The sequence below is a fragment of the Notamacropus eugenii genome, chromosome 6 (genome assembly GCF_028372415.1).
Source record: "Notamacropus eugenii isolate mMacEug1 chromosome 6, mMacEug1.pri_v2, whole genome shotgun sequence".
In the NCBI taxonomy this organism is placed as follows: Eukaryota; Metazoa; Chordata; class Mammalia; order Diprotodontia; family Macropodidae; genus Notamacropus; species Notamacropus eugenii.
This window is the reverse complement of record NC_092877.1, coordinates 105,024,767-105,046,468: the sequence shown is the minus strand read 5'-3', so window position 1 is coordinate 105,046,468 and position 21,702 is coordinate 105,024,767. Positions and strand designations below refer to the sequence as shown.

Below are 21,702 nucleotides of genomic sequence, written 5' to 3'. Positions count from 1 at the left end.
GGCCTTTAGTTTTTGTGAAAGTTATTTAGATTCTTTATTTCTTTCTCCTTTAGGTATGTAGATGGCTCCCAGGATATATTGATTGACCACCTAAAGAGTTGCCTTTTATGGTTTCCGGTCATATCAGCCCCTCCCCAGTCATGATTCAGCCAGACCTTTCTGAAGGCATGGATCCTAGCCCTAAAGCACTGTGTGCCACGTGTGGCCAAGCCCATTCCCCTGAGGAGAACCATTTCTATAGCTATGCTGAGGAAGTGGATGATGACCTCATCTGCCACATCTGTCTTCAAGCTCTATTGGAGCCCCTGGACACTCCCTGTGGCCATACCTACTGCACCCTCTGCCTCACTAACTTCTTAGTGGAAAAAGACTTTTGCCCCGTGGATCGCAAGACAATCATCTTACAGAACTGCAAAAAGTCCAGTATCCTAGTCAATAAGCTCTTGAATAAACTGGTGGTAACCTGCCCTTTCACAGAACACTGTTCAGAAGTTTTGCAGCGCTGCGACCTGGAATACCATTTTCAGACCAGGTAGGTCCTTTTTTTTCCCCCAAACAGCTTCAGGAAATCCCAGTTGTCTGGGAAGGTAAGGAAGCTAACTATGTCTCCAAATGTCACGGGTGGCTAACTTCAAGTGCATCCAAAATACTAGGAGAGTCTAGTGTCTTTTTTTTCTTTTCTGTATAACACATGGAAAATTCATTTGGAATGGGAAAACTTTGTAGGTCCTTTTGACTAGGACCCAACCTAGGAAAAGAGAGGAAAGAAAGGGAGAGGGGAAAGGAACGAGAGAAAAAAGGTAGGGAGGAAAAAAAGGAGTGACAGAGAGAGAATTTAAAAAATAATAGAAATCTTTTTTTACATTTTTAAATTTTTTCCACTTAGTATTTTAATTTTTTCCAATTACATGTGAAGATAGTTTTCAAAATTCACTTTTATAAGATTTTGAGTTTCAAATTAGAAATATTTTTAAAATGAGGTTGATCTGTTCTTATATCACAGTCAATTTTTACTCCCCCATCCTGAGTTCAACCTTGTCTTATAACAAAGCAAAACAATAGAGACTTCATCTGAAAAATGTATGAAATATCCTAACAACATCATCCCTATTATCCCCATGGGAAGGGAAGGATGTATCACTATCTGAAAGAGATTGTTTTATCTCCAGATTTGTTTCCCATCGATCTTTACTGAGTTTTACATCTGAGAACGATATCCTGTTTCTTAGTTTTAAAACACTGAGGTTTGGTCCAGACAGAATAGTATTTACCATACATGAGAACTGCAAAGGTTCATCTGACTATTTTTTGAGGTGAAGAGAGGGATGACTTCTTCAAACCTAAAAATGTAGCCATGCTCTGAGTGAGTCTTTACGTCTGGAGCCATGCCAGAGCCTGGGCTGAGGGATGTGATGGGATGCGTGGGTCTTTGCTGACGCTAACTCACTAGTGATGTTTACTGGCCAGTTAAGCTGGCTTGTTGCACTCCTGGGTAACTTGGCACCATTCACCTGTGTGATCTCTGGGGCAAGCACTGTGTCCAGCCCTGCAGCATATTCTCCGATTGGAATGTTCACCATTCTCGGCAAAGTTTAAATGACAATAAGTAATGCTGATCGTTTTGGAGTATAGACATTTATCTATATTTATATATGTATAGGTATATAGATTGGAGTATGGGCATTGGAGTATAGCCATATATATATATATATATACATATATATGTATAGACATTTATCTGTACTCCCTCTGTCTTAGAATTGAGAGAATAAGAGCCCGTTTCTTTAGAAGGTCACATAATGGTAATTATATACATTATATAACTGTGTGTGTGTGTGTGTGTGTGTGTGTGTGTGTGTGTGTATTTTACTAAAGCTATAAATTCATTGGTCCAAAGTGTCTGGCATACAGTTGGTACTTAATAAACGTTTAGTGACGGACTCTCAGTCTACACTGTGGGTGCTTACTCAGTGATTTCTAGTCTGAGGTACCTAGGGGACTTGAGGTGTTCAGTGTCTTATGACAACCATATGAAGTTGGTGCTGCAGATTTTATTACTACCATTTTACAGTTGAGGAAACTGAGGGACAAAGAGGGGTTAAGTATCTTGTCTATAGTTATATGACCAGTATCAGAAGCTGTATTTCAACACAGAATTTTCTGACTCTACTGCAACATGCTGACTCTTTATATCCATAGGTATCCACATTCTATCTCTATCCATAGGTATTAAGGGCATGAATATGGGTGGGCATTTGTCAGATGACAGGATGATTCTGTAGGATAGAAGTTGGTGGTGCCCAGAATATCTGCTGAGAAATTTCCTTTAAGAAAGGAAGCTTTGGCCTACATATAATTCCAAATCACCATATGCTCCCCAAACAAGATATGGCAACCAATTCACTGTTCCTCCCAAGATTTGTAGTCTAATGGAACATTCCATTGGTGATCTATGAAAGTTTCAAAGAGGGATATGGTTAATCATTATCCTTCAACAGCTTGCTATGGGGACTGCATTGAAAGGGGCACATGAAGAATGAATTGACTACATACCAACTGAACAGAGCTCACTTCAAAAAGACAACCACCCAGTTTAAAGACTTAGCTAGTATTTTGCATGGTATTAAAAAATACCAGGAAGGGGATTGAACCCCAAAATGGATTTGAATCATGCCTCTTCCTTGAGCAAACTGCCTTAGAATTCTTTCCCTGGGAACACTAATAATAAATATTTTAGGTAAGTAGTGGAAATATTATTGACCTCATTTTACAGAATAGGGAATTGAGACTTAGAGGGTCTAGAATCACACGACTCAGACTCATGAGGTGGAAGGAAAATCACTGGGTAGCCAGGTGGCACCACAATGCATAGAGTGCCATGCCTGGAGTTAGGTGGACTCCAGTTTTCCTGAGTTCAAATCTGGCCTCAGACACTTACCAGATGGGTGGCCCTGGGCAAATCATTTAACCCTTTACTCAGTTTCCTCATCTGTAAAATGAGCTAGAGAAGGAAACGATGAACCACTCCAGTATCTTTGCCAAGAAAACCCCAAATGGGGTCACATAGAGTCAAACACAACTGAAAAGTAACTGACCAGTAACCACAAACACTAGCTAGGTGACCCTGGGCAAGTCACTCCGTTCATCTGTAAAATGGGGATACTCCCCAGGGTTGTTGTGAGGATCAAAGAGATGATAATAATTTAAAACACTTAGCACAGTACCTGGAACATGGTAAGTGTGCTTTATAAATGTGAGCTACTGTTATCACTGGATTTAGAGTCTGAGGCCCTGGGTTTGAATCCTCTACCTGTCACCTATTGTTTGTCAGTTCTGTGCAGCTCAGTTTCTTTATCTACCGAATGAAGGAGGTGGACCCAGGGGTGGGAAATTTATGGCCTCTAGGCCACATGTGGCCCTCTAGGTCCTCAAGTGTGACCCTTTGACTGAATCCAAACTTGAAGTTCAGTCGAAGGTTTGCACTTCAGGACCTAGAGAGCCACACATGGCCTCAAAGCCGCAGGTTCCTCACCCATACCTAGTCACTAGACAACCTCAAAGAGCCTCTAAATCTATGACCTTAAATGTTTGAGGCAGGTTATGCCTCAGAGAACAGTGCACTGGAAACTATACGGTGCTGTCCTTTAAAGAAGGAAGGTCTCTGAAGTGAGTTGTTTGCTGATATTTCAGCATTTCAGTTTTCTAAGTGGGCTAGAACCAGTATTTCCTACAACACATGCTGGTCATCACACACCTAATATTTTTTCTTTTCCGATGGTGTCCAAGGTGGCACGTAAGAATCTGAGGTTAGTAGACTCGGGAATCCCTCTTGGCCTTGGGCAAATTTCTGAGTCTGTGCTCAGAGACCTTCACCTATGGGCTTGAAATAATACTTACACATGCTTAAGATCCTCACTGGGGATCTTAAAAGGATTAAGCTGTTAATACCTCTCTAGTTCCTTCAGCTTGAAAAGCAGGAGATTATGGGCCTGGATTGTTTTCTTAAGCAGAGTCCTCTTACTTGGGAACGATCCCATTTGAAGTCTTGAGGGCTCAAGGAGAAGTTGGATGCCAGTGGGTAAACTTGTCGGTTTTTCAAACATTTTGTGGTTTTAATTTATTAAATGTAGTTTTTTGTCTTTTAGAAAAGGTACTTTAGGAAGGCAAAGATTTCTTGAAGTTGGATACAGTGGGAAAATTTGGAAAACCACTAGTGTGGGTATGAATATAGATTATTAATTAAAGGGATCCTTTTCAGTGGTGCCTGGTGTCAAGGGCTGCCTTGGAAAACTTGGAACTGCCAGCTTTGAACCCTGGAAACTGGAAGCATTAGGCCTTGAACCTCCTTATGTTAAAAAGCCTTGAATAAAGGGCAAATATTTTTTAAATTTCCTTTAACCAAGTATTCAATTTTTTCACTCTTTAAAGCAGGCATTTTCAACCTAGATTTCAGAGTCTATGAAATTGAGCAGGGTTGGGGGGGGGGGGAACATTAATATCTTTGTTTTCACTAACCTCTGGCTTTCTTCTTATCATCATCATCGGGCATTTTTATGTAGCACTTAAAGATTTGCAAAGCCCTTTGCAAAGATCTCATTGGGAGGTAGGTGCTATTATTATCCTCCCTTCCGAGGGGGGATCCATCAGCTTCACCACACTGCCAGAGGGGTGTACAACACACAAAAAAAGATTCAGAAACATCTTTGAAGGAAGAAGCTGATGTTTGAGAAATATTTTTACCCTCCCTTGGCTAAGGCCTCTGTTAGAGGTTACTGATAGGGCCATTGCTAATAGGAACCACTCATTTGGTTCGCGTAGTGTGATACCTGTTTAACAAATTCTGCCGCAGTCTTTCCCCAGGGATCTTGAACTTAATAAACAACTTTAGTCAACGGATTTTAGATGAACCAAGTGGAATCTAAATCTTTGGATAAAAACTATGCTCTCTGCTTAGAAGTAGGAATGCAAATTACTTTGCCTTATACAGAGGGCTCTCTGGCTACTGGTTCTAATTCCAAGCCCCAGAACTCTCCTGAGGGAGTTCTGAGACTGTGAGCTACTGTTTGGAAGCCTCTGACTAATTCCTCTGACCTCTGACCTCCCCCAAAGCTCACACACTGTTACTGAAGGGACAACTTGCAAAGGATTTCCAATAGAGAGGGTTGGCTTGTCGGTCCAATAGCGGCCTTCTAGAGAAAGGCCTTGCTAATAACTGCAGTAAGGGAGAAGTTAAGTCAATCTAAGGCACCTCTTGACCCTGGGAATCCTCCCTTTTTGAAGAGGGTATGTAGAGGTCGTGCTTTTATTTCACTGATATTAAGAGGATGTGTAGTGAAACTAAGCACTTGGCTGTCTTACAGAATCCCTGTTAATATGGTATCCATTGAGCATCCACAATAGACTAGATTCTGAATAAAGGTACAAAGGTGGGATTGTTCCTTTGAAGAAACGGCACTTTTTTGTTTCGTTTTTAAAATTGTCCCATTTATTATCTTCTGGTTTTATATCTCCTCATCCCCATGCACTGTCAGCTCTTAAAACAACAATAAAATAGGAAGAGAAGAAAGTAAGCAGTTCAACAAACCTAACCAACATATAAACTGAATCTCACATGCTGAGTTTTACACTTGCGGTCCCTTATCTCTGCAAAGAATGTTTTCATTTCTTTGGAGACAAGTTTGGTCGTTGTTAACTGTACAGTGAAGCATTGGCATGTTAAAAAGATGAGAGAAGACAAGCACATACCTTGCTGTATAAGTAATATAAATTCTGAATTGGGTCAATTAATAAGACAAGGGCAAATACCTTTAGTCTCTCCTTTAGTAAGTGCTGTGGCCAAGAGGAATGGGGGCCCGCTGGGCTTTAGGAGACCGTGGGCTTTTAGGAGGTGCCCTACTTCTTCTTACAGAGTATAAACTTTGAGCAAGTCTAGCTCTGAGCCTAGCCTCTATGGGGAGATTATATTCCCTTTCATTTTCAAGTGATTCTCAGAGACTTGAGGCTAAGTGAATTGCCATATTGAAGCTTTTTGCTGCCCCCACAACAGAAAGTAGCTCTCCATTAACCATGGGGATAATGGAATGGTGGCCATAATGTAAGAGTTAGGAATGCCACTGCTGCTGCATACCTGAGGAAACCAGATATGACTGTCCTCAGTGGGTGAGACTTCACCAACTACGTGGATATTACCTGGCTTCACTGGATATCCATAACAGGATGTGCTGAGTCAGGATGGCAGAGTAAAACACCATGTTCATTTGGTGTTAGTGGGAAAAGCTCATGAATGGTTTTTGCTTGTTTGTTTGTTTTCTGGTGAGGCAATGAAAGAAAATGGACTTTAGTAGACCAACCACAAGCTTGTATAGCTAGTCTTTTGTGGAGAGGAAGAATGAGATTGTAACTGGAATTTTCATTACAGAGCAAAGATTCTGTAGATGATCAAGTTAGGTTTCAGCTCATTTTGCTGGGCCTATAAATGGTTTTACATTCTGTAAGGGGGGAATAATTATCAAAGAGATGGTAATCTTCTGCTTTGCCCTAATCAGTAATATGTACAATTCAGGTGACACATTTTAGGAATCAAACCAATAAACATTTATTAAGCACCTACTGTGTGCCAGGCACTGTGCTAACCACAAGAGATACAAAAAAAGGCAATCTCTACCCTCAAGGAACTTACATTGTAATGGGGGTCTATACATTATAGCAAGTATATACAAAGGAAACTCTATTCAGGATAAACAGGAGATAATTCCAGTGTCCTCCCTTGGTTAATTAAGAGGGATTAGGGAAAGGAGAAGGTAGAATTTTAATTGAGACTTAAAGGAAGACAGGGAGGTCAGTAGCTAAAGTAGAGGAGGGAGAGCATTCCAGACATGGGGAAGATGTCCAGAGCTGAAGAGATGAAGCGTCTTGTTTGTGAAACAGCCAAGAGATCAGTGTCACTGGGTAAAGTGTACCTTGATAAATTGCCAGAGAGTATCCAGGAAAGGAAAACCAGGACGAGGGAGGGTCTGGAAATCATGATTTATGAGAATTGGTTGATAGAACTGGGGATATTTAACCTGGAGATGAGAAAGCTCAGGGGAACAGGAGAGTGTCTTTAGTTATTTGAAGGACTATCATGTGGAAGGAGAATTTTTTGCTGTCGCTGTTCAGTCATTTTTCAGTCCTGTCTGACTTTTCCTGACCACATTTGGGGTTTTCTTAGCAAAGATTCTGGAGTAGTTTGCCATGTCCTTCTCCAGTCATTTTACAAGTGAGGAAGCTAAGGGTCACACACTTAGTCTGAGGCCAGAATTGAACTGAGGAAAATGAGTCTTCCTGACTTCAGGCTTGACACTATCTGCTGATTGGATTTGCTCTATTTGGCCCAGGGGAGATAGAAGTAGGAGAAAAGGCCAATTTGGGCTTGATTGGAGAAACTTCTAACAATGAAAGATATTGGAAAGTCAAATGAGGTATCTCAGAAGATTTGCTCACTGAAAAGCAAAGGCTGAATGAGGACTCTCTAAATCTGTTGTAGATGCTACAATATAGAGAGTTCTTATGGATTGCCTTTGCCCCCTGAAGCCCATTTTTTCTCCTACTCTGAGATTCTGTGATCACTTTGCCTCTCAGTTGCCTCTTCCCACTTTTGGAAATATCCAGGGGAATTTCTCTGAGTAGCAAACCACGGGTGAATGATTATTATTCCTTATGTCAGGGGTTGCTGAAAATACAGTTTGTCTGGAACATGAAAGGCAGAAAGAGCCTTTTTCCTTAGTGACCAACACATTTTAAAAGAAAGGCTTCTGTAGCTCGGGTTGGGGCTAAAAGGAACATGAGGAAGTGAAGCCAGAAGTGGATGGACGATTGCAATAGACTCCTGTTTGGTCTCCCCAACTACACCTTTGGTGACCTTCAAGGTCCATATGTCATAGTGTGGCGTAGCATTCAAATGAGCTCATACAGACTTGGGCTTCGGTTAAAAGGGGCGTAGCTGAAGGAGTTGATGGTCCCCTGTGCTCAGCCACCTTTAGAACTCATCAGCAATTTTTGTGTTCCATCCTGGGCACCACAGTTTAAGGACAGCAATGAGCTTCTGGTGTCTTCCCAAACAAAGTTTCCTCCTGTCTGCTTTGTGTGTGTTCTTGCTTATACCTGTACGCGAGTGTGTGTTATTTCCTCTGTTAGAAGGTACGCTCCCTGAGGACAAGTTCTGGGTTACTTTTGCCTTTATATCCTCAGTGTTTAGCCTCATGCTTGGCATACTAAGTACTTAATAAATGCTTGTTGGTTGATTGGATGGAATTGGGGAGTAGGTTTTCAGTCTTAAAAGGCAATATGACAATTAAAAAAACACAGCTTCCATTTTCATAGGTGTTTGGGGTTTCCAAAGCTCTTCCTATCCATTAACATGATTCCATTCTTATGAAACATGCTGGGGTAAGTAGTACAGGTATTATTATCCCCCTTTTACAGATTAGGAGGCAGAAGACCAGGAGATTACTTGTGCAAGGTGAGTGGTAGAGACAGGTTAAGAACCCAGATCTTATAACTCCCTTCCTAGGGATTACTGCTATACCATGCCATCTTTTTTTTTTTTTTAATCACTGTTGGCCTACACCCATCTCCCTTTATTCGCAGGTAATTGGGCTTTAAGGAAGTGATATGGAGATATTTGAGTCCAAATTCCAAGCAGTCATCCTCATAAGCTTTTTCTCCTTTCCCTATGAGCTCTGGCTTATTATGACTACATGCTTTTATGCTTGTTATTAATAGAACCATTTATCTCTGCTGACTCAGCTCAACTAAGTTGGCAAAGTCAGTTCAACATGAGCTGGCAAACTGGATTCCAGACTCACTTCATGAGTCTTGGATGCAGGAAGGACGTTCCCTATACGTAGCTGGTTATACGACGTAATCGGTGTGGATGTAAACAGGACCTAACATTTCAATGAATCATAGACTCTTAGAGCCGGAAAAAATCCTTGAGATCATCTGGTCCTCTGCCTTCAGATATATAGGGTATTATGTGCATTTCTTCAGAGGAGGCAACCTAGGCCAGAGAAGTTATGGGATTTTCTTGGGTCAGATAATAAGGTGGCAGAATAGTCCTTAGCTGATTTGTAGGGATGGAGAAATTCCTGTGATTCCACTGACCACTAACTTAGTCATTGCTCTGTTGTGTTGGAACGTCTTTATCATCCTGCAAGAGAGAAACACGGATAGCTATTTTTTAGGACCAATTTTCAAAATTAGCTTGGAAGCCATTCTCTAAGCTTACTTTTGTCAAGCGTAGCTTTTAGACATTTTAATTGTGCAAGCCACAAAATGTCCATTGAAACGATAAATTGGAGGTAACATGAATCCCTAAGTACAATGGCCTACTTGCTCTTCTGCACACGTAGCTCTCTATCTCCCACGTCCATGCCTTTGCCTTGACTGTTTCCCTTGCCTGATATGCATCCTCACTTCCACCTCTTAGTTTTCCTGGCTTCCTTCAAAACAGGGTTCAGATCTTTTTCTGAAGAAGACCTTTCTGGGTCACTCCCCCCAACCTTCAACCCCACCCCCCCCCAGCTGATAGTGCCTTCCTCTCTGATATCACATTGTATGTACTCTCTATATATCTTACATGTATCTAGTTATCACATATTGTCTCATAATGTGGACTCCTTAAAAGTTGGGGACTTTTTGGTTGGTTGATTTTTGTGGGAGAGTGGTTTGTTTTTTCTTCCACTTGATTGTATTTTTTTTCCCAATTACATGTAAAGATAGTTTTCTGCTTCTTTTTGCTTTTTTTTTGTTGCTTTGTATCTCCAGCACTTAGCTCAATGCCAGGCACATTTTTAGTTGTTGGATCATTTCAGTTGTGTCCAACTCTACATGACCCCATTTGGGGTTTTCTTGGCAAAGATACTGGAGGGATTTGCCATTTCCTTTTCCAGCTCATTTTACAGATGAGGAAACTGAAGCAGACAGAGGTTAAGTAACTTGCCCAGGGTCACACAACTAGTAAATGTCCGAGGCTGGATTTGAACTCAGATCCTCTTAACTTCAGGACCTGGTGCTCTATCAATCCTGCCACCTAGCTGCCAGGGCACATTGTAAGTGCATAATAAATAGGTGTGTTGACAAATTGATAAACGGATGAAGATAGTGGAAACTAAAAATTCTCTGGTCATGCTTTTGATCAAAATCCAAATTTTGGGAAAAGATATGCTGTCATCCAAAACAAATGAATCAGTAAACAAATACTGTTAATTTCATTTAGTGTAGATTTACTTAGCACCTGTGATGTATGAGGCATTATACTCTATACTGCTGCAGAGAAGATAATGAATGAAGTTTGGTCGCTGTCCCCAAGGAGCTTACAAATGAATTTTGGTAGAATGACAAGTACACAAATAGCCACGATGTACAAAGGGGCTTTTAAAATGGGCTCTGGGGGTTCAGGAGAGAGGTTGCTGTTGTTGTGTTTGCCCTTCATTTTCGAAGAAGACCATGCCATCAGAGAAGTAATGACATGACTTGCACTTGACTTTGTTTTGAGTGAGGGAGGGCTGTGCAGGTCACTAGCCTCACTTTCTCCTCCTGGGCCATCTGAATCCAGTGACCAGATATTCATCAGGATGATTGGCGATGGCCCAGGAGGCAGTGGGAGACCTTGACCTTTTTAGGCTAAGGCCTATTCAGGTACTCAGAGAGAGAGAGATGACATCTTTTCAGGGAAAATCAGGTAAAGTTTCTTCAAGGAAATAGCATTTGAAGGAAGGGGAAGAGTTTGGCAAGTGGTACTATCCAACATTATACGACAGTCTAGAAATGTTTAACAAACTAAATAAAAATGCAACAAAACATAGATAATGTTAATCTGTGATTTTCTAAGTCAATAGGCATGCAGGCCGGGATGTTTCTATATCCTTTGGTATCAGATAGTCATTTAAAGTGGAATATTTGTAAAGCACTTTGCTAACCTTAAAGTGTTTTATGAACGTTAAATATTTTTCTATCACATCTTCCTCAAAGAAAACAACTACATACAGGATAATCATAGTCATAACTGACATTTTTAGAAGGAGTATTTTTTTTTCCAATTACTTGTAAAGATAGTTTTCAACATTCATTTTTGTAAGATTTTGAGTTCCAAATTTTTCTCCCTTTCCTGCTTCCTCCCCAAGACAGTGTGCAATCAGATATAAGGTATACATGTACAATCATGTTAAATGTGTTTTCACATTAGTCATGATGTGAAAGAAGGATGAGAACAAAGGGGAAAAAATGTGAAATACAAAAACAACAAAAAAGTGAAAATAATATGCTTGGTTCTGCATTTAGACGCCATAGTTCTTTCTCTGGATGTGGTCAGAATCTTCCTTCACGAGTCTCTTGGAATTGTCCTGCATCATTGACATAGCTGACATTTTTATGACACTTTGTGGTTCCACACATTTATCTCATTTGCTCCTCCCAATATGCCTGTGAAGTAGGTGCTATCATTATTCCCATTTTACAGTTAAGAATACTGAAGTCCTGAGAGGTTGTCACTGACTCAGGATCCCATAACTGAAAAGTATCTGAGGCAGGATTTGAACCCATATCTACTTGTCTTAAGTCCACTCCTCAAGCCACTACCTTCCATGACTCAAAGAATGCCCAACATAATAACTGAAAGGTGACTCTTAGTTGTGTCTTCAAACTCCAGGATTATAAAGGAATCGCACTCTTACCCTGTGTACATGTCTCTGTACAATGTGACTTCAAGCTCCCCTGGGAGCTCCGATGAAGTCTAAAGGGAAAGAGGTGAGTGATTAGCCTCTCCTATAATTTTCTTTTATCTTCTTGCAACTCTTCTACAGCAAATAGATCTGAGTAGGAGGATAGGATGGAGAAAGTATAAGGTAATATTTTCTCTCCACCCTGGTCTCTATTTCTGTCTTTGTCTTTCTTGTGACGCACACACACACGCACACACACACACACACGCATCTACTTATATGCATTCACCGGAGTTGATATGATGAAAATACCCTTGGTTGCTTTTAAAGACGTTTGCATGCTGAAGTGCCTGCTTCCATAGTGAGTGTGTCTCCAGGGGCAGTGCTATTCCCCATCCATTTGGTGCAGGAGTTTTGCTTTGGGAAGGTGTAGCATGTGGCAGAAATTCCCTTTCCTGTTGCATGCTTACTCATGCTGGGTGGGGGCTTGATATGCCATGCTCCTACTCTCCTGATAACCCATCTGCTTCTGGCCAGTGATGTAAATGTACCAGCTGCTTCCAGAGAACCACTCTGAATCCTGCAGGAGAAAGAGGCCGGTCGAGCATCCTTCTGTTCTACAGCCTAGCCCTCTCGGTTCTACAGCCTAGCAGCTCGGTGCTGCTCCTTCATCCTTGCCTGGCCTCACCTCTGCCTGTCTGAGAATCAGACTGAGGAATCCTCTTACAAAACAGGGATTTCTCAGTGTAGCTTAGCGTAAGGGTTTTAGGGCTGCTGCTGATTTACGGCGCAGGGGAAAGCTTTGGTCACAGTGGGAGCTGGAAGGTTTGTGTCCCCACGGTGGCCAGACAAAGTGGCCAGGAAGAAAGCACAGAAAATGAAGGCTCTTCTCTTACTGGTCTTGCCTTGGTTAAGTCCTGCCAACTATATTGACAATGTGGGCAACCTTCACTTCCTGTACTCAGAACTGTGAGTACTCACAGTGGCTGTGTGTGTATGTATGGGGTCTGTGGGTCTGTGTCTCCCTGTTTTTGTGCCTGCATCTGCATTGTGCATCTCTTGAGTGGGATAAATCCTATGTACCCAACGTGCGTGATAGAACAAAACCTCCTGCCTGCATCTTAAAGCAACATGGCCGATTAAACAAACAAAAACAAAAAAAATCTGTGCCTGGTTTAACAAACAATAAAAAGCAGAGATCTTAATGTGGGCAGAGCTCATTCAGCAAAGAATTGTTCAGGTTTCTATGCTACCTTTGCTTCTTTTTTAAAAATCCATTTTATCCATTGATTTTTAAGTGCCTTTTTTTCAATAAATGCATCTCCTCCTTCCATAAATAGAACCAAAGAGGAGACTGAGCCCAGAGTATGAATGTGAGCATCTGTCTTATCTCCAGCTTCTATCAGCTGGTTCTATTTGATAGGGAAGATGCTTGCTTAAATACACATTTACTATCCTTACAGGAGGAAGACACCCTTGTTTGTTTTATAGAATCTTGGGGGGAAAAGGATCTATTCATCTTTTATGAGAGAAAATAATCCATGGGGCAAACCTCAAGTCATGCTGTTGTCCGAGTCCGGCTGTTGGTGAGCTTTGAAAGCAGGTTGCACGAGCAATATCCTGGCTTCTAGCAAACAAATAAATAGTTCTTCTAAGTATGCCTCAGCTATTTGGAGCATTTATAAAGATGCATTTCACTTGACTAACCAGTGGGCTCACAACAACTAGGAAAACAGTCATCTGGACTCAGAGGAGGTATAAAAATAACCCCAGTAAGTTCACTGGCAATGCCTGCAATGAGTGTCAATGGGTAATTTTAAACAGGAATTACAAATAGATGACAGGCCCGTCCTGGAAAAGACTATTATACGATCACAGTGAGTAAACATGGTTATGATTGACAGAGAGGGCAGCGATAGCACCAGAGAACATGTGGAGATAGCCAAAGGTGCCTTTTAAATCAGGGAACGCAGCCACTAAAAACACAGATGCTGATTGTTCTAGGATGTTAGCTGAATTATGGAATTATGCAATTCTAAGGCTTTTCTGGTTATACCTTCTTGGAGGTAAAGCCAGGTTTTTGACGTTGGGTAAGAATATCTAAAGGGAAAAGCTCTTGATTAACACAGGCTAACCCAAACCTAAACTTGGTGAGCCTCGCTGAGGCAAACTAGGACACTGAAAAATGTTTTTCTAGAAATGTAAATGCTGCCAGAATGAATCAGTCTCAGAAAGACCCATCACCTTTTCCGTGCAGATTTCTGACTATACCATACCATAAGTCCAAATACTGTTCCTGCCAAGGAATCTTCCCCTCTCATTATTTCTCCCTGCCCCTGCTGTTTTACAGATGGAGAAACTGAGGCCTTAAGAGATGAAAAACTTACTCAAGGGTATATAGCCAGTCTCATATCAGAGGGGAGAGAATAAGAATAAGTGATCATAGGATTAATCTCAGGTTGAGAATCCCTGATATAAATCAGTCGCTTGTCAGGCAATTGCCTTCTGACTCTACTTACCATCCCTGAGACTTACCTGACCAAAATACTCTGCCTTATGTGTCCTCTTCCTCTATTAGAATGTAAGGTCCTTGAGCTTGGCACGATGCCTACAATATAGTAATAACTGCTTAATAAATATTCATTCAGTAAGAAAACAAGATCAGCCTCAGTAGCTGAGCCTGGAACTAACTCCACTGTAGCTGCCATAACACAAAATAGCTTTAATGAAGACCCTCAAGAGGATCTCAGAGGAGTGAACTTAGAGGATTCCAAAGGATCATTTTTCCCCCTTTATCCCCAGTGCTTAGTATATAGTGCCAGATATATAGGTTCTTAATAAGTGATGGTGAGATAGGGAAAGGTTGAATTAATCCCCTTAGAAAGGCTAACATCTCATATTTTCAACATAAAAGGGCAGTGAGACCAAGTTGGGGGAAAAAAACCCAAAGCCTCTGGATTTGACTTCTAGGTTGACATTTTTGTTTGATTCCTCTCTAAATCAGTCATTTATTAGCCATGTGATTATTGACCGCTCACTTAGTCTGTGTGAACTTTCCAGTCTTCTCATCTGTAAAATGGAGATAAACCTGCACATACTGCTTACCCGTAGGAGGCTATTGTTAGGAAAGTGCTTTGGCAATGGGAATGACTGCTACGATCATATGGTAGCAAGAAGGATAGGGGCAGCTAGGTGACAGTGGCTAGAGTGCTGGGCCTGGAGTTAGGGAGATATGAGTTCAAATTTAGCCTCAAACAAATGTGACCCTGGGCAAGTCACCTAACCCTTTTTGCCTCATTTTCCTCATCTGTAAAATGAGCCAGAGAAGGAAATGGCAAACCACTCCATTATCTTTGCCAAGGAAACCTCAAATGGGGTCATGGAGAGTTGGACCCGACTGACACAACTAAACAACAGTAGCAGAACTAAGAAGTTTGATTCTCTGCATTCCTGATATGAGTGGGCTTGTTGTCTTTCTTCAACCTTGAAATTTCTCCATGGCTACCACCTTTGGCGATACAGTCTTTGAGAGCGCCTTCTCTGCCATATCCTACTTCTGGGTGTGTTTATCATCTTTATTTAACCATCCACTGCACTGACTTCCAGGCCCAGTTCTTTAATGGATGAATCTCTGTTCAGGAATTTAAACATATTATTTTTTACAAGTTTGAAGAGTAATGAGGAAGCTGTGCTTTATTTTCTGCGTGTGTGTGTGTGTGTGTGTGTTTGTGTGTATGTCAACGTATGTGATCCCGTATATGTTTTGGGCAGGGGAGAGGGAAGAAATGGGGCAGTGGAGACACTCCAGCTATTGACCCCTCGTGAAGCTGTTTTTTCATCTGTTTATATTGGGTGCTTCTGAATGGGCTGTTGCTGTGTGGTCTCAGTGGGTGGGTGGGGGGTGGATTATGATTTTCAAAATGAAGTTACCAACTATACTGTTGATGAATGAAAAGTTCCTTGTTATTGTTTGCTGTGGTTCAGAGAGCTTCCCAGGAAGTTAGGAAATGTCAGCTTAACTCATATTCATAAAAATATTGTCAGTATTTACGTATCAGTACTAGTGAATTATTGCCAGAAAGGGGAAGGAAAAAAAGTGATAATCCTTTCCCCGCAACTTCCTCTATCCAGTGGAACTAGCACAGAACAGCTAGGGCTTCTTCCAGACCTCAGTATCAAGGAGGATTGCTTCCTCCTTCCTCTTCCCTCCCACTCCACAGAGCATCAGTCATCTTTTCCCTCTCCTGGTCCCTACCGGCTATACCCAGGGTTCTGAAGCCATCACATCCCTCCTCTAGGGCCTAGTTACCCACCAGAGCTAAACTCCATCACCTTACCCCACCCCCCCAGAAATGCCACCTGACCTGGGGCATCATCCCATGTGACTGAGACATCTGAAAGCTAGTGTGTGGGATCAGTGGGAGGCAAGGAGATGAGCAACAAAGAAGCTGAGCACTGGTTACGGCTGCCCCCCTTTTCTCCCTCTCCCCCCATAGAATCAGGACAGTATACGACATATAAATACAAAGTACAATGTACAGATTCTGGTACTCATCACACCTTTCTCAGGGTAGTCAAGGGTCACACAGCTACTAAATGTCTGTGGTCACGTTTGAACTCGGGTCTTCCTGACATCAGGCCTGGGGCTCTCTCCACTCTACCTGCCCCCAAGAGTATTAAACCAGTCTAATATCAGAAGGGAGAGAAAAGAAAAGAGGCCCCATAAGTGCATACTACATGACCATAAGTTTAATCACCCTTCACACTCCCCAGACTTCTTATTTTTATCATCCTCTACTTTCCACTATTTTTTAGCATACCCTTTTCCATCTTAGATCTCTTCCTTTCCCATTCTTTCTACCTTCTAGTTTTCTCTGAAACCTAGCTACCTCCTCAAGTCACTACATCTCTTGGCACCCTCCTCAAGGCCAGCCACTTCCTCCCCGGAGCTAAGCCAGAATACATTTGTGGCAGACTCCTTGCTCCCCACCACCCATTTTTAGACCCTTCCTCAGTAATCATTCTAAGCAGCCCCTCTCTTCTTGAAAGTTGACTCCCTCCTTGTTGCTGTCCTATTTGGGCCTCTCCAGTAAAGTCTGTACCTGGGTCACATCCCCTCACCCTAATCCCTGCCCCTTGTGGCACCTTGGCCTCCCAGATGCTCAGTCTCACTCACTGAGGTTCCCAGCAGTTGCTAGAATTCTCACTGATGACTGTATATACAGCACTGGTTTTTCTGAGTAGAGAAGGTTTGTTCCAGCTGTAATTTTGTTTCAGAACATTAAAATGAGTGATTTCAATATCATTATATGAATCATTAGGTGCTATCAGGAAATAAGGCCCAGGAATGAGAGGCTGTCAGAGTAATAAGGCCAGGGAGCCCCCAGAGCTCTAAGGCTGGTTTTCTGACTACATAAGGCAGGCTGCCGAAATCAGATACTCAGAACATGGGAATCATAAGTAGAGTATTCACAAACCAATCCGAGAAAGCACACCTCTGACTAATTACACCTACCAAGCTGGAGGAAGAAGTTTCACCTCTGGGTTTGCATCCCCAAAATAACTAAATGAAACACAGCTGGTCTAACTCCCCCTCCTCTGCCCACCACACCTTGTTTGTATGTGAGAACATACCAGCCTGGGTAAGTTTTGCACACCTTCAAATCCTCTGCTGGGATCCTCAAGCTTTGCCAACCTTGTGTGTTCATCCTTCGTTGCCAAAGAAGACCATGCCATTAGAGAAATGAAGACAATTTGCACTTGGCTTTGTTTTGAGTGAGGGAGGACTGTGCAGGTCACCAGCCTCACTTTTCCTCCAGAGTCATCTGAATCCAGTGACCTGATATTCACCAGGATGACTGGAGATGACCCAGGATGAGGCAATTGGGGTTAAATGACTTGCCCAAGGTCACACAGCTAGTGAGTGTCAAGTGTCTGAGGTAAGATTTGAACTCAGGTCCTCCTGACTCCTGCACTGCTGCTCTATCCACTGCACCACCTAGCTGCCTTTTGCCATCCCTAGGTCAAAGTTGTATATGGACATTTGTTTAGAATTGATTTTCCCTTTCTCCTGCTTTTAGCCAGGTGTCACATAATGAACCAGGTAATTCAAGACTACGGTTTTTTTTAACGGTTGAAAGCATTTTGAAAGGAATAATTTTATTAAATGGGAAGACGTCTTCTCAGCTGTAAACTTGTCATATTTCCATAAGTTTTAAGTCTTTGAGAGGAGATGTGTGTGTGTGAGTGAGAGAGAGAGAGAATATGAATATGTACATGTGTAGAGGGGGAATCAATAACTTTAGAGCAGGGGTACCATTTTTGTGTGTCCCAGTCTCTGCACTGGCAGTCTGAGGAAACCTATTGACCCACTTTTCGGAATGACGTTTTTAAATACATAAAATATGTAGAATTGCAAAGGAAACCTGTGATATTGAAATATAGTTATCAAAAAAAATTTTTTTAATTCATAGACTCAGATTAAGAATTCCTGCTTCAGGATCAGTTTCTATCTCACTTCACTTTACAGTATTAATTATTCCCCTACTTTCAAAGTTTAAATCAACAGGTTAAGCTTTCTGGATTTGCTAGGGTACAGATATCTAAAATAAATCCCCAAAGGTTGTTTCTCTTGCACTAAAAAAAAAAAATGTTAATTTCTAGGTTTTAAAAAAGGTATGTATAAATGTTTTAAATGAAATATGGATTAGAACATGGAAGGAAGGTGGTATAGTTGATTGCAAATAGAAAAAAGAAGAGTATCCTTCTACTTACGAAAAAGAGTAGCTAGGTACCCACTTAGAGGAGGGAAATCAAGGACAGTGGAGGTTTCATGGTCCTGTCTCTTGGTATTTTTGTAGCATTCTTGACAAGTTGAGCCAAGCATTTTTTTTTTTAAATGTTAAACTTGTGTATTTGGAAGGAAATTGAAGCCTCATGTTTCTGATTCATTTACACTTAACTCATGAAAATGTCGCTTTCAAGGGTTCTTTGATGTCCAGGGAGCCCCATGATACTTTTTATTAGCTCCCCTTCCTCCCAAGAACCAGTCAGTTCTGCTTTGCCAGCTGTAATGTAACCCCAGCCTCTCCTTCCTTCTCTCTCATGTGATCCAGGATACATGTTCTCTACTTGGCAAAGTAGGCCTGCCTCTCCTTTGTCCTCCTGATGGTATGTCAGGGGATTGAAAGCCAAAATAGAAAGTTCCTTGAAAAACATGTTTGGCATAACATCAACCACGCCATGATATTATACTGGCTTTCTTCCTTTTTAACACTTCATTAACGCAAAGGAATTCTGCAGGTAACTTGTAAGGAATGTATAACTTTTAGAGAAGCCCAAGCACTAAGGCAGACATGGTGACCCAAGTCAGAAGAAACTAAGAATAAAAAGTAGGCAGTGTGGGGAGGTGGAAGGAACTCTCTGGATGTGGAGTCAGACAATGTAGGTTGGAATCCAGACTCTACTACCTACTACTGAGTGACATTGATCAGATTATCTCTTTGTGCCTCATTTTCTGTGTCAGTAAAAAGAAGGGTTTGAACTAAATGCTATCTAAGAACCCCTACAACAGAGGTGTGAAATAAATAGTCTGTGGTGACCCACTGCTCAACAGAGTGAGACCCAATTAGATGACAATGTAATTGGAAAATATTTGACAAACTAAATAAAAATACAATAAAACATAGATCATGTATTTTTAAATTAAAATTCTAATTAATTTAAAATTTTAATTTAAAAAACCCTCAGGGAGTCTTATGAATGGATTAGTGACCCAGTTTCTAGCTGAGTTTGAAATTCTACAACTCCAAGTCTTTGAACATGTAAATAAATCAACCAGTTAGATAAATGCAAGGGTTCCAAAACACTAACATATTATAAATCGAAGTGGACATATCTTTATTTTCATTGTGGAAGTATTAGACAAATAGAATGAATGGAAAATATTGTTTTTATATATTAACAGTGACCTATAAAACTTTTTTAAAGGCTTCTCTAAATTTTGTTAAGAAAAATGGTACCTGAACTAGATTGTTAAAAGAGAAGAATGTGATAATATTAATAATGATAAATGAACATGGAAGTATAAAACAATATTCTTTTTTTTCAGATAGGAGTAATAGCTCCCTTTTAGGTTTATTATGTTAAAAATCAAACTTTGACAAAACAGGTAAATGTTATGAAATTATATAAATGTGATGTGAAATAATTTGAAATGATGCATGTTAAAGTGTTTTTTTCAAAGTTGGAAGTGACCTGGAACCAGCTTCCCCTGGTTCTGTACAGAGGTGAAGGACTATTTTGCAGAACATTGAGAGAAAAGTCAGACTTTTCCAATATATTGATTAATTTTGCTGACCATTAAAATAACATTCTTTTTTATTATATTATTTTATTTGTTTTCAGTGTTCTACAATCACTTCCATATATCTTAGACTTTTTCCCCCTTCCTCCTTCTCCTTCCCCCCTCCCTCCCCCCTCCCTCCCTGAGACGCCATACAATTTTATATAAGTTTTATACATACATTCCTGTTAAATACATTTTCACCTTAGGCATGTTCCGTAGAAGAATTAAAATGAATAGGAGAGATCATAAAACAAAACAAAACATAATACAAAAGAAAATGGTCTGCTTCATTCTGCAATCAAATTCCATAGTTCTTTCTCTGGATGTGGAAAGCATTTTGCCTCAAGAGTCCACTGAGGATTTCTTAAGTCCTTTCATTGCAATGAAGATCCAAGTCTACCAGAAAAATTCCTCACCTACTGTGGTTGTTGCTGTGTACAAAGTTCTCCTGGTTCTGCTCCTTTTATTCAGCATCAGTTCATATAAGTCTTTCCAGGCCTCTCTGAAGTCTTCCTGTTCATCATTTCTTATTTCTTATAGCATAATAGTATTCCATTACATTCATATACCACAATTTATTCAGCCATTCCCCAATTGATGGGCATTCCCTTGATTTCCAGTTTTTGGCCACCACAAAGAGAGCTGCTATAAATATTTTTGTACATGTGGGACCCTTTCTCATTTCTATGATCTCTTTGGGATACAGTCCTAGAAGCAGTATTATTGGGTCAAAAGGTATGCACATTTTTGTAGCCCTTTGGGCATAGTTCCAAATTGCTCTCCAGAATGGTTGGATCAGCTCACAGCTCCACCAACAATGAATTAGTGTTCCAACTCTCCCACATCTTCTCCAACATTTATCATCTTCCTGTTTTGTCGATCTGATAGGTGTGATGTGGTACCTCAAAGTTGTTTTGATTTGCCTCTCTTAAATCAATAGTGATTTAGAGCATTTTTTCATATGACTATAGATAGCTTTAATTTATTCCTCTGAAAACTGCCTGTTCATATCCTTTGACCATTTATCAATTGGGGAATGATTTGTATTCTTCTACATTTGACTCAGTTCTCTAAATATTTTAGAAATGAGGCCTTTATGACAGACACTAGTTGCAAAAATTCTCTCCCAATTTTCTACTTCCCTTTTATCTTGGTTGCATTGTGTTTGTTTGTGCAAAAACTCTTCAATTTAATGTAGTCACAATTATCCATTTTGCACTTCATAATGTTTTCATGTTTAGTCAAAATTTCTTCATTTTCCATAAATCTGATAAATACACTATTCCTTGCTCCACTAATTTGTTTATAGTATCAATCTTTATACCTAGATCATCTACCCATTTGGACTTTATTCTTGTGTATGGTGTCAGGCATTGATCTATGCCCAGTTTCTGCCATACCGTTATCCAGTTTTCCCAGCAATTTTTGTCAAACAGTGAGTTCTTATCCCAGAAACTGGGGTCCTTGAGTTTATCAAAGTTGATTGCTATATTCATTGACTACTGTGTCTTGAGCATCTAACCTGTTCCACTGCTCTACCCCTCTGTTTCTTAGCCAGTACCAAATGGTTTTGATGATTGCTGCTTTATAGTGCAATTTGAAATCTGGTAGGGGTAGGCCACATTCCCCAGCATTTCTTTTCATTCATTCCCT

General features: G+C 40.7%; 1 protein-coding gene across 3 annotated transcripts in view; it reads left to right on the top strand.

Annotated features, from left to right (window-relative positions):
* The window catches only part of LNX1 (ligand of numb-protein X 1), a 152,544-nt gene that overhangs the window by 31,393 nt on the left and 99,449 nt on the right, over positions 1–21,702 (top strand). For 2 of the 3 annotated variants that reach the window (XM_072620774.1, XM_072620775.1), the window contains exon 2: positions 54–532. In XM_072620774.1, coding sequence (XP_072476875.1) covers positions 108–532 — 425 coding nt within the window. In that variant the 5' untranslated portion in view covers positions 54–107. Of the gene's footprint in view, positions 1–53; positions 533–12,101; positions 12,672–21,702 lie in introns of those variants that run through there. The other variant, XM_072620776.1, reaches the window with a different exon arrangement.